Source organism: Colobus angolensis, unplaced genomic scaffold, assembly GCF_000951035.1.
Source record: "Colobus angolensis palliatus isolate OR3802 unplaced genomic scaffold, Cang.pa_1.0 Scaffold29, whole genome shotgun sequence".
Taxonomy (NCBI): domain Eukaryota; kingdom Metazoa; phylum Chordata; class Mammalia; order Primates; family Cercopithecidae; genus Colobus; species Colobus angolensis.
In genome coordinates this window covers 2,958,832-2,971,290 of record NW_012116154.1, presented here as the reverse complement: position 1 = coordinate 2,971,290, position 12,459 = coordinate 2,958,832, and the positions used below count along the sequence as shown (strand labels likewise).

General features: G+C 44.2%; 1 protein-coding gene across 9 annotated transcripts in view; it reads left to right on the top strand.

The window, feature by feature from the left end:
- RHOH (ras homolog family member H) overlaps positions 1-11,329 on the top strand; it is a 54,028-nt gene extending 42,699 nt beyond the window's left edge. For 7 of the 9 annotated variants that reach the window (XM_011949081.1, XM_011949078.1, XM_011949073.1 and 4 more), the window contains 2 exons: positions 9,485-9,603; positions 9,920-11,329. In XM_011949081.1, coding sequence (XP_011804471.1) covers positions 10,129-10,704 — 576 coding nt within the window. In that variant the 5' untranslated portion in view covers positions 9,485-9,603; positions 9,920-10,128 and the 3' untranslated portion in view covers positions 10,705-11,329. Of the gene's footprint in view, positions 1-2,356; positions 2,529-9,484; positions 9,616-9,919 lie in introns of all 9 variants that reach the window. The other 2 variants (XM_011949077.1, XM_011949074.1) reach the window with 2 other exon arrangements.
- The last annotated feature ends 1,130 nt before the right edge of the window (positions 11,330-12,459 follow it).

The following is a 12,459-nucleotide window of genomic DNA, read 5'->3' as shown; positions in this document are numbered from 1 at the left end:
AAAGGAAAATGCTGTGCCTTGAGATGCATATGCGAACATCTCCATAAACCTTTTAGCAGTATTGCTCCAGCAAGCCCCACCTTATTCCTAAAGGCGGTTTTCTCCTTGCTTAGTAAACAAACCATTGCCCAGGGAGGGGCAGGAGACAAATGTTTTTCTCTATGTAGAGATTTAAGAGAATGGTGATGACCTTTAACCACAAGCAGCCTTTAGGCACTTGTTTAACAAAACACATTCTGCACAGCCCAAAATCCTTTTAACCTTAAGTCCCTTTCTCACATGTCTCTTGCAAGGACAAAGTTGGAGGTAAGGTCACAGATCAACAGCATCTCAAATACAGAGCCCAATGGAGTCTCTTATGTCTACTTCCTTCTATATAGACACAGTAACAGGCTGATCTCTTTCTTTTCCCCACACTGACCTCGTGATCCTCCTGTCTCGGCCTCCCAAAGTGCTGGGATTACAGGCTTGAGCCACCGTGCCCGGCCAGGTAGGTACCATTCTTATTGCCTATTTACAATTAGGGAAGAGGAGCTTAGAGAAGTTAAGTGACCTTCATGAGATCACATAGCCAGTGGCGCTGAAAGGCAGTATGGTTCCGGAGTCAGTCGTGCTGTAGACATTATGCATAGTTGACTTTGTTGTCAAAGGAACCGAAGCTCAGAGAGGTTAAGGAATTGCCCCAAGGTCATGCATTTAAGTGGCAGACATTAGAGCCAAACCAAGCCTGCCAGACCCTGGGTCTACGTGCCCCTTCTGACTCTGAACTATCTTTCTGTCTAGTAGGGGTTGGCAAACTTTTTCGTGTAAAGACCAAATTGAAAATATTTTAGGCTTGGTTGCAACTTTATGTTGCAGCAAGAAAGCAGTCATAGGCAACATGTCAATGTATGGGCATGACCGCGTTCCAATAAAATGCTATTTATGAACCCTGACATTTGAATTTCATGTAATTTTCACATGTCATAAAATATTTTCCTCCTTTGGATTTTTTTCAACCATTAAAAAATGTAAAAACCTTCTGTAATCCCAGCTACTTGGGAGGCTGAGGCAGGAGAATCACTTGAACCTGGGAGGCGGAGGTTGCAGTGAGCTGAGATCATGCCACTGCACTCTAGCTTGGGCGACAGAGTGAAACTCCCTCTCAAATAAAATAAAATAAAATGTAAAAACCATTCTCAATTTATGGCCCATACAAAAACAGGTGGCGGGCTGGGTTCAGCCATGGATGAACCATAGTTTGACAACCTTAATTTATAGCATCATGATGTTATAGAATGATTAGATAGGCATGATTTGCCTTTTTGCTCTCTTTTTCCTAGAATAGTTCAGCTCAGGCCCAGGGGCATGGATACCCAAATAGAAAACACGAGTCCTTTGGTAAACAAGATCCACATTCCCTAAAAGAAGTTCAGAGACCACGTGTCCTTCCCTGAGCGTACCTCTTGGGGTTGCACCCTCAACTCCAAGCAGTTTTTCAGGGTATTCCAATTATTTTGAGAAAAGTAGTAGGAAATGCATTTCTCCATCACTTTAGTTCTGAGATGAGGTTCTAAGGGTGCTCTGGGCAGTTGTCTAGCTGGCTAGTCTTGTATTTGACTCTGAAATTGAACCGGGCTAAGAACTCTAGACCTCAGGCAATGATTCCTTGATTATGCTCCTGGAGTGGAAGAGACCAGTCAGGGCAAAGTTGCTGGACCAGAGGAGGGGAAAGGGACCACGGTCCCAGCATGGTTGGGAGTCAGAGGGCAGGACACATGGCTCAGAGAGGTTTCAGAGTTTAATATGTTGAACTAATAAAAGGCTTCAGGACTTGGCAATGTTTTGTTTGAATTCAACTATAAAGGGGTTTAATATGCTTCAGGCTTAGGAATATAAATACTGCTTAACATTTTTTATTCTGGTGAACTTATGTTAAAAGTTGCAAACCAGCATCTTTTTTTTTTTTTTTTGATAGAAACAGGGTCTTACTATGTTGCCCAGGCTGGCATTGAATCCCTGGCCTCAAGTGATCCTTCTACATCAGCCTCCCAAAGCACTGGGATTACAAGCGTGAGACGCTGTGCCTGGCCAAGCAAACCAGCATCTTGCAGACAAACTTTCAGAACAAAATCTGTTTCAAACAGAGATGATCTACGTGTGAAAATACACTGACTTAAAAATGATTTCTTTTTGTGATTTTGGGAGAAAATTTAGTGATTATTTATAGCAATTAGCAACACAGTAGGGGGAATTATTAAGATAGGATTCAGATTAGTGAAATAAACTCTTACAAGTAAAACTTATAAAATACCACTTGAGAAGATGTTCACCGCAAAGTTGGTAACCTTATTTTTAAAAATGTTTTTTATTGAAGTTTTATCTAAGTGAACACCTCATGGGTATACAGCTTGGTGGATTTTCACAAACTGCACACACTTGTGAAACCAGCATCCAGATCAGGAAGCAACAGATGTCCTTTAAAACATCAAGCACTGAGCCGGGCGTGGTGGCTCACACCTGTAATCCGAGGATTTTGGGAGGCCGAGGTGGGCGAGTCACCTGAGGTCAGGAGTTTGAGACCAGCCTGACCAACATGGTGAAACCCTGTCTCTACTAAAAATACAAAATTAGACCAACTTGGTGGCATGCACCTTGTAATCTCAGCTACTCGGGAGGCTGAGGCAGGAGAATCGCTTGAATCTGGGAGGTGAAGTTGCAGTGAGCTGAGATGGTGCCATTGCATTCCAGCCTGGGCAAAAAGAGTGAAACTTCATCTCAAAAAAAAAAGAAGAAGAAGAAAAAAAAAAGAACTGGTTTATTTGCAGGAAGAGAATAGGAGTGGAGACCTGATCTGAAGAGCTGGTTACAACCTGGAACAGTGGCTCACGCCTGTAATCTCAGCACTTTGGGAGGCTGAGGCAGATGGATCACGAGGTCAGGAGATCGAGACCATCCTGGCTAACACAGTGAAACTCTGTCTCTACCGAAAATACAAAAAATTAGCCGGGCGTGGTGGTGGGCGCCTGTAGTCCCAGCTACTCGGGAGGCTGAGGCAGAATTGCTTGAACCGGGGAGGTGGAGGTTGCAGTGAGCCGAGATCACGCCACTGCACTCCAGCCTGGTGACAGAGTGAGACTCCATCTCAAAAAAAAAAAAAAGTTACTTACCTATACCTTACGTATATAAAGTTATATCTCTACACATACACATATGTACATATATGTAGCTAATTATGGTGAAATACGGAACTAACCCAAAGACAATGAGGAATAGCTGTGCAGTTAGGAATTGTTGAAACAGTGGAAATCTATTTAGCTGAAATCTAGCAAGTGTGCTGAGACGGGCGGATCACGAGGTCAGGAGATCGAGACCATCCTGGCTAACATGGTGAAACCCCGTCTCTACTAAAAAATACAAAAAACTAGCCGGGCGAGGTGGTGGGCACCTGTAGTCCCAGCTACTCGAGAGGCTGAGGCAGGAGAATGGCATGAACCCGGGAGGCGGAGCTTGCAGTGAGCTGAGATCTGGCCACAGCACTCCAGCCTGGGCAACAGAGTGAGACTCCGTCTCAAAAAAAAAAAAAAGAAATTTAAAAAAGCTTAAATCTGAAAAATATTTAGAAGATATATACAAGTGTCTATTTGTTAGATAGTGAAAACCGGTAAGATTTTGGAGTGAAAAAGTTTAGAGATGGTTGCACTGCTTTTTTCTAAAGTTGCTTAAGATTTTTGGAATTGCTTCCCTTTCCCCACAAGAACAAAGCACTGGCTGGGCATGGGTGCCTCACGCCTGTAATCCCAGCACTTTGGGAGGTCGAGGAGGGTGGATCACCTGAGGTCAGGCGTTTGAGACCAGCCTGGCCAACATGGCGAAACCCCTTCTCTACTACAGATAAAAAAAAACTAGCTGCACATGGTGATGGATGCCTGTAATCTCAGCTACTCAAGAGACTGAGGCAGGAGAATCACTTGAACCCAGGAGGCGGAGGCGGCAGTGAGCCAATATCATGCCACTGCATACAAGCCTGGGGGACACAGTGAGACTCCGTAAAGGAACAAAGCACTCAGCCCCACTTCCCAGTTGGGGAGCCCCCCGAATAGGCTCACCCATCCTGAGAAAGGCTGGCTTTTGCTGTGATGTCCCTACTAGGCTAGGAAGGGGCTATTGAAGGTGCTGGCTAGAGATTGCTAGAGGTTGCTGAGGAGCGTGGTGACTTCCTGGCCATTTAATTGTGTTAGATTCATGGTGGAATCAATTTCCTTAATGAACGAATCGGCTGCAACCAGCACAGGTCCTGTGTCCAAAGCTCCTTGAGGAGGATGACATTTAGATATATTGTCTGTAATTGATAGGCCATCCCTAACTGGTGATCAATGGCTCATATTTTTTAAAAAAGACAGCTGAGGATTCCATCAGCATTTTGAAGTGAGCTACCTCCACCAAAGTCCAGCTAACTTCAAACCTGCAATAATAACAATCAGTTAATAATAGTCATAATTTCACTTTAGCTCTATATTATGCTGTACTGTTTATAAAAAGACTTTCTCGCAAAACCAACGAGAGAGCATTTCCAAACGTACAAAGTATTGTAAAAGTACAAACCGAAATTATTTCTGTATTGTTACCATTTCCACCTGATCCTTATGAGCTCCCAGTGAAGAAGGCAGGGCAGATCTCATTCCATTTTTCAGCTGAGAAGATGAGCCATTTCGGCAGAGTGGTAGTTTCTGTGTCAGATGTACATAGAGGTATTTTGGGAACACAGCAGGGGGCATCTGATCTGGCAGGGGCTGGGGAGCACTGGTGGTCAAGGAAGGCTTTCCAGAAGGAGTGTGAGTTGGGGGCTGAGTGAAGAGCGGGTCTTTCCAGCCAGTAGGATGGCACGGAGCGAGCCTGCAGAGGGCGTCAGGTGGAGAATGAGTGTCTGTTAGCACGGCCGTTAGAATTGAGTCCAAAAGGAAACCAGGATTTCCTACTGGACAGCCCTCAGCTCTCCGGAGGAGGAAGTGGGTTAGGATGTCTCTTCCCCTAATCCCTCACTTGTGTGTATCTTGGTCTCTTTGCCAGAGTGGGCAGAAAGGCCCAACCCTGTTGCTTTTGCAACATGAAGCCTCCCTTCCCTCCTCTGTCTCGGTGCGTGTGAACCCTGGAGGCCTGTTGAGGGACCCTTTTCTGTGAAAATGGTAGAAAGAGAAAAAGGGCAAGAGCATCAAATTATGGAGACCCCGGAGGCTCTGGAGGTGAAGACTCATTGATTCTATCTGACTCAAGGCCTGAGAAGAACGGCCTGGAGAGCCACTCAGTGTCGTCACCCGTGACGCTCTCGTAACTCTTCCGTATGAAGAGACATACTTGGGCCACTCTTGCCAGTTAGCCACTTGGGAAATACCATGGAAGACTCACTTTTTTCATCCAGAAGCCCTTCTAGGGAGAATTTCTTTAGGAGAAATTCGCTGAAATCAAGCCCATCAGACTCACATGCTGATGATGTAACTCGAGGCGGCTCACTCCTGGACACATGTGACCCATTCTGAAGATTATCTGTCATGTCCATATAGGGTATGGCTCTGCCTCGGACCGCAGCTCCTCCCCTACTTCCCCTCCTCCCCCAGCTCCATATTTAGGCATCTTCCAAGGCTCCTCCCGTCCTCAAGGCTTATCATCCATCTTTACTGCCGCATGGTAATGCAGTGGTTTATGTTTTGTATTCACAGCAGCAGGTACTTTGGCTTCAGTTTTAATAAAACTATCAAGAACTACTTTACAGTTTATGAAACTGAGGCCCTGAAAGCTGACTTGATGAGCCACTTGGGGTCAGAACTGGCTGGCACATGAGGGTCACTTGATTGAACAGAGATGTTTTCACCTTTCTGACTCGCTGGGTAGCAAAGCTTAGACAGGAGTCTCTCTCTTTCTCTCTCTCTCTTTTTGTAGCCATGTCTGGGTGTGATACACACAGAACATCCTTTGTTGAAGAAACCTCTTTTGTGCTACTTTAAATTCCCTACTTAGCGTTAATAACTGTTTATCATTATATTTAGTAATTGTTATTTCACAATATTATTAATAGGGACTACTTACTGTGTGTTTACTATGTACATACAGTATGTTTATATTACGCACCTGCTAAGAATTTTGCACTCTAGGCCAGGCGCAGTGGCTCACGCCTGTAATCCCAGCACTTTGGGAGGCTGAGGCAGGCAGATCACTTGAGCCCAGGAGTTTGAGAGCAGCCTGGCCAACATGGTGAAACCCCGTCTCCACTAAAAATACAAAAATTAGCCAGGCATGGTAGTGGGCGCCTGTAATCACAGTTACTCAGGAGGTTGAGGCAGCAGAATCACTTGAACCCGGGAGGCGGAGGTTGCAGTGAGCCGAGATCACACCACTGCACGCCAGCATGAGCGACAGAGCGAGGCTCAAGTCTCAAAAAAAAAAAAAAAAAGAATTTTGTGCTCTAAGCTTTAAGCACACTTAACTACTCTCAACAACCTGTGAGGCAGATATAATATTATTACACTGATTTTACAGAGGAGGAAACTGAGGCTTAAGGAGGTTAGAAAATCTTCCAAGTTCGTCACATAGGTAGTCAGTTGGGCAGCTCAGATTCAATGCCAGGTTTACCTGACTTTAAAGCCCATGACCTTAACAATTATGCCTTATTAATTTCCTTTTGCAGATATTCACTCAGGAAATTTGGCTTTAGCTCAGTCAGTTTATTGGAGAGTTTATTTAAATAACCGAAAGGACTGGGTGTGGTGACTCATGCCTATAATTCCAACATTTTGGGAGGCTGAGCCGAGAGGATCACTTGAGCCCAGGAGTTCGGGACTAGCCTCAGCAACATAGTGAGACCTTGTCTCTATACAAACTAAACAAACGTAGCTGATCACAGTGGTGAGTGCTCATAGTCCTAGCTACTTGGGAGGCTGAGCTGGGAAGATCACTTGAGCCTGGAGGTGGAGGCTGCAGTGAGCCACCATCGTACTCTGCCTCCAGCATGGGAGATAGAGCAAGACTCTGTCTCAAAAAATAAATAAAGGTGGCCAGTGGTTGGGTGCGGTGACTCATGCCTGTAATCCCAGCACTTTGGGAGGCCTAGGCGGGTGGATCATTTGAGGTCAGGAGTTCAAGACCAACCTTGGCAACATGGTGAAACCCCGTCTGTACTAAAAATACAAAAATTAGCTGGGTGTGATGGTGCATGCCTGTAGTCCCAGCTACTCAGGAGACTGAGGCATAAGAATTGCTTGAACCTGAGAGGCGGAGGTTGCAGTGAACTGAGATCGAGCCACTGCACTCTAGCCTGGGCAACAGCAAAATTCCATTTCAAAAAAATAAAATTAAGATAAATAAATAAATAAATGCCTGAAGCATGTACATTTTTCCTAATTCTGGCCCTGCTACACTGGGGTCAAATAAAACTTAAGGCCAAAAAATAAATAAATAAATAAAATATGGAGGAAATAGGCAAAATAATAATAATAATAAAAAATAATAGCACAATATTTGATATTTAAATGCTCGTTTAAATTCTCAAAAATGAAATATTAAAACACACAATGCAATAATTGCGCTCCAAAAAAAAACAAAAACAAAAAACTTAAGGCCAGGCGTGGTGGCTCATGCCTGTAATCCCAGCACTTTGGGAGGCTGAGGTGGGAGGATCGCTTGAACTCCAGAGTTTGAGACCAGCCTGAGCAATATAATGAGACCCCCCCAACTCCATTTATAAAAAATAAGATAATTAAATTAAAAAAGCGTAAAAATATCTTAAGAGTTCTTGGCTCTGGACTAAGTCACAAATGCATATATTTAAGTTGCCAGTTGGTCTAAGGATCTAATGTCTAACTAAAGCCTATGGAGCCCTCAAGGAGTCCTTCCTCAAAGGTCTAGTCTCAAATGGGGTCCATGACCATGGTGTGTGACAGTAACCTGGTGTCAGTCTGGAGAAAGAGTCCAGGTAAACATTTGACAAAGTGGTCCCTCTACTATGGACATTCAGTATTTGGTGTTTCAGATAGTAGTGAAATGGATAACTTGATGGCTTCCTGTAATTCTCAGATGCCAGGCTTTGTGCTAAATCAGACTCTTCACATTCTGAATCCTTACAATGATCACATGAAGAAAGTCCTTTTCTTATTTTCATTTCTATGAGAAAATCAAGGTTCAGAGAGGTTAAGTAATTTGGCCAAGGTCACCTGGCTTACATGTGAATTTTTAAATAAAATATATTTAAAATATATTTTAATGAATATACTCACATATTCACTAAAAACATGAATATGTGAATATCATGTGAATTATTTATTTGGCTAACTCATTTGCAAAGGCTATTAGGTATAATTAAACAACAGAGACCGTGGATTGACAAGGATAAAAATATCTTGGCTGCCGGGCGTGGTAGCTCACACCTGTAATCCCAACACTTTGGGAGGCTGAGACAGGAGGATCTTTGAGGCCAGGAGTTCATGACCAGCCTGGGCAACATAGTGAGACTGTATCTCTACAAAGAAAGCAAGAAATTAGCCAGGTGTGGTGGCACACATATATAGTCCCAGCTACTCGGGAGGCTGAGGTGGGAGGATCACCTGGGCCCAGGAGGTCCAGGCTGCAGTGAGCCGTGATGACACCACTGCACGCCAGCCTGGGCGATGGAGTGAGATCCTGTCTCCGAAAAAAGAAAAAGAAAAAGAAAAAAAAAGTTTTGGAAAGGAATGCCAGGATTTAGAGAAGTGACTTAAAAATTATGTCTTACATCAGACTTGTAAGTTTGCTTTGTATTGCCTTGCATGACACATGTCAGGAAGATCGCCAAGGAGGGGAGTTTATAAGCCCAGATCGCAGTAATAACCCTTACTCTGAATTTTGGTCTGAAAGACTTTTCCTTTATCTGGAGCTGGGCTGGCTTTGTGATATCGTGCCGCAGCAGACCCGCCAGTGTCTCCAAGGCAGAGCTCATTGCCTGGAGTTTTCCCACTGCACTGAACGAGAATTTATTTGGCCTTTCATGAAATTCAGATTGTTCCATTTATGCAGTCCTGTTTAAGTGACAGGCACTGAATATGGCTGCTTTCAGGCAAGTTATTTTGTTTGACTAGGGGCCTAGCGGAGTTCGGGATACACAGATGGCCATCCAAAAATGTTAAAAGAAAGAAATAACTTGATCCTCACAGCATCTCTGAGAAGTGGTTCCTAAATTTATCACAATCTTGCAGATGTGTAAGCTGAGGTGTGGAGTTCAAGCAGTGTGCTCAAAGCCATGTGTAGGTGACAGTGCCTGATTTCAGATGCAGATAACTCTAAGGCCAGTCTGCTGCATCTCTTACCAGTTTTTGGAAAAACCTCAAGGGAAAAACCACAGCAAATTTTTAGAGTTCTAGTAATTTCTTTTCCCCTATTACAACACGTATTCCCATAAACCAAGGACTGTGTGATTAGTCAATAAACAAAAAGAAATGCATAAAGTATCTGTCACTCATAACATTCTTGTTTCTTGCAGTTTCCAAGGTGGCTAGATCCATCAGAAACTGAAGCCACGGAGAACACTCTCAGGGGCCTTTGCCACTTCTTGGAGTAGAAGCCGACAAAGACCTGTTTGGAAACGTCTTCACACACCAGGTTGCTACCGAGGTCTTTTTCATGATGCAATCAGAGCAGTTGCTTGTGTTTTTTAGCGCTTGAATGATTTTAGAGATAAAGTCAGCTTCTGCTTCTTGACCGGGAGGCGCTGTGTGTGTGTGTGTGTGTGTGTGTGTGTCGGGCGAAGACAGGTCTAAGCTCTCCCTGAGAGGGGAAGAGTAGATTGCACAAGTGGGGTTGGTTGGCTATACAGAGATTGCCCCACATTTAATCTGTTTGCCAATGAGGGAGCCCCTTATCTTCAAAAAAGGCAAGAAAGACAGACTTCATTTTCCCCCTTCTCTTTCTGTTCCAGTTGAAGACTAGGCTTTGGAGGTTTTCAAAGTAGACGGTGCTTGGATGGGCGGGGAGAAGTAACATTCTGCAAATCGCCATCAGAGGTCCTGAGGACACAGACCTACCTGGCTTGCCTTCCCTTTGCTGAATGGCGTGTGCTGCAGCCACCCACTGAGGGCTCTTTTCCCTGGGATTCTGGACTTGCGAGTAGAACAGCAGGCTGGGAAGATGCTGAGTTCCATCAAGTGCGTGTTGGTTGGCGACTCTGCTGTGGGGAAAACCTCTCTGTTGGTGCGCTTCACCTCTGAGACCTTCCCGGAGGCCTACAAGCCCACAGTGTACGAGAACACGGGGGTGGACGTCTTCATGGATGGCATCCAGATCAGCCTGGGCCTCTGGGACACAGCCGGCAATGACGCCTTCAGAAGCATCCGGCCCCTGTCCTACCAGCAGGCAGACGTGGTGCTGATGTGCTACTCTGTGGCCAACCATAACTCATTCCTGAACTTGAAGAACAAGTGGATTGGTGAAATCAGGAGCAACTTGCCCTGTACCCCTGTGCTGGTGGTGGCCACCCAGACTGACCAGCGGGAGATGGGGCCCCACAGGGCCTCCTGCATCAATGCCATGGAAGGGAAGAAACTGGCCCAGGATGTCAGAGCCAAGGGTTACCTGGAGTGCTCAGCCCTTAGCAACCGGGGGGTACAGCAGGTGTTTGAGTGCGCAGTCCGAACTGCCGTCAACCAGGCCAGGAGACGAAACAGAAGGAGACTCTTCTCCATCAATGAGTGCAAGATCTTCTAAACCCCAAGAGACTTCACACAACACTTATGTATGCACCCCAAAGACTAATGGGGAGAGGGAGGGCCGGGAAGCCAGGAAAGGTTGGTGTTTTCTCTGGGTACTCCCCAAGCAGTGTCTCCTTTTGGAGACAGTTATTGATGAGGCTTGGCCACTGGATCTTTTCACTAACTACACTCTACAAGTGAACTCCTTGCCTGGGCCGGTCAGAAAATCCCTTGGGGAACTGTAATGACTATTCCATTTTTGATTAAAATAGTGAAATAGTCTCCATAATTTTGGACGATGAAGTGAGTTTTTCAAAGAATTCCATATTTAAAGACACATTTTATTTAACTAATAACAAAATGGATTGCTTTTGTATATATTTAGTTTTCACACTTGGAAAATCTTTTCCTACATCCTCAAAAACATAACCTCCTGTGTGAGTGAAATACCTGTATGGAGCTCTGCCATGTGTTTGTGGTGTTATTATTTTCACCTCAAGTAGAAGTCTGTTGAAACCACTTGGCTGCTGGATTTAAATGGGTAATCAAATTTAAAAATGACCATAAATGAATCTTTGCAATTTGTTTTCTACCTACCTGTTATTCAGAGTTGGATATAAAATACAGTTCCATAGGATATCTCATTCATTTATTTACAATATTGTCTTTCACTCAACTCCAGTTATGCACTAAATATTCTCCTCTCATTCACCATGACTGATTGAAACACCATCTTTCAGGTAGAGAATCAGACTGCTCCAAGCAATAGCAACAGAACTTGAAACAGAAGCGAGAGAGTGTCACTTTCACCCCTGGTAGGGTGGTTCCCAGGTGATTGCAGGTCCTGTGAAAGACAGTGGGCTCAAAGTTCTGTTAACTTGACAAATTTCTTACAAATTTGTCTAAACTGAGCTGTTGTGGCAACATAATTTATGAATTGTAGGATCTAATTAGGATTATTGGGAGGGTATCTACATATATATGTGTATGCAAGGGAAAAGGTAGAATTTACAGCCTTCAAAAAAGAAAAATCAAATTCCAAACCCAGGAAAAAGAAAGCTCTATAGCAACTGCTCAGATAACAGGAAGTTATCAGGGGAAATACTGAATAGATACACACATACTCGCACACAACCTGCTCTCACACACACAACTCAAACCCTATTCTATCGAATAGTTTAAAAGCAATGGTGTTGCTCATCTGTTAAAGTTGAGAATAGAGGACTACATAACTTAAGGTAGAAATTGCAAAGGCTGGGCTGGGTGCAGTGGCTCATGCCTATAATCCCAGCACTTTGGGAGGCTGAGGTGGGTGGATCATGAGGTCAGGAGTTCGAGACCAGCCTGGCCAGCATGGTGAAACCCTGTCTCTACTAAATATACAAAAATTAGCTGGGTGTGGTGGCACATGCTTGTAGTTCTAGCTACTTGGGACACTGAGGCAGAAGAATTGCCTGAACCCGGGAGGAGAAGGTTGCAGTGAGCCAAGATTGTGCCACTACACTCCAGCCTGGGCAACAGAGGGAGACTCTATCTGAAAGAAAGAAAGAAAGAAAAAGAAAGAAAGAAAGAAAGAAAGAAAGAAAGAAAGAAAGAAAGAAAGAAAGGAAAGAAAGAAAGAAAGAAAGAAAGAAAGAAAGAAAGAAAGAAAGAAAGAAAGAAAGAAAGAAAGAAAGAAAGAAAGAAAGGAAAGAAAGAAAGAAAGAAAGAAAGAAAGGAAGGAAGGAAGGAAGGAAGGAAGGAAGGAAGGAAGGAAGAAAGAAAGAAAGAA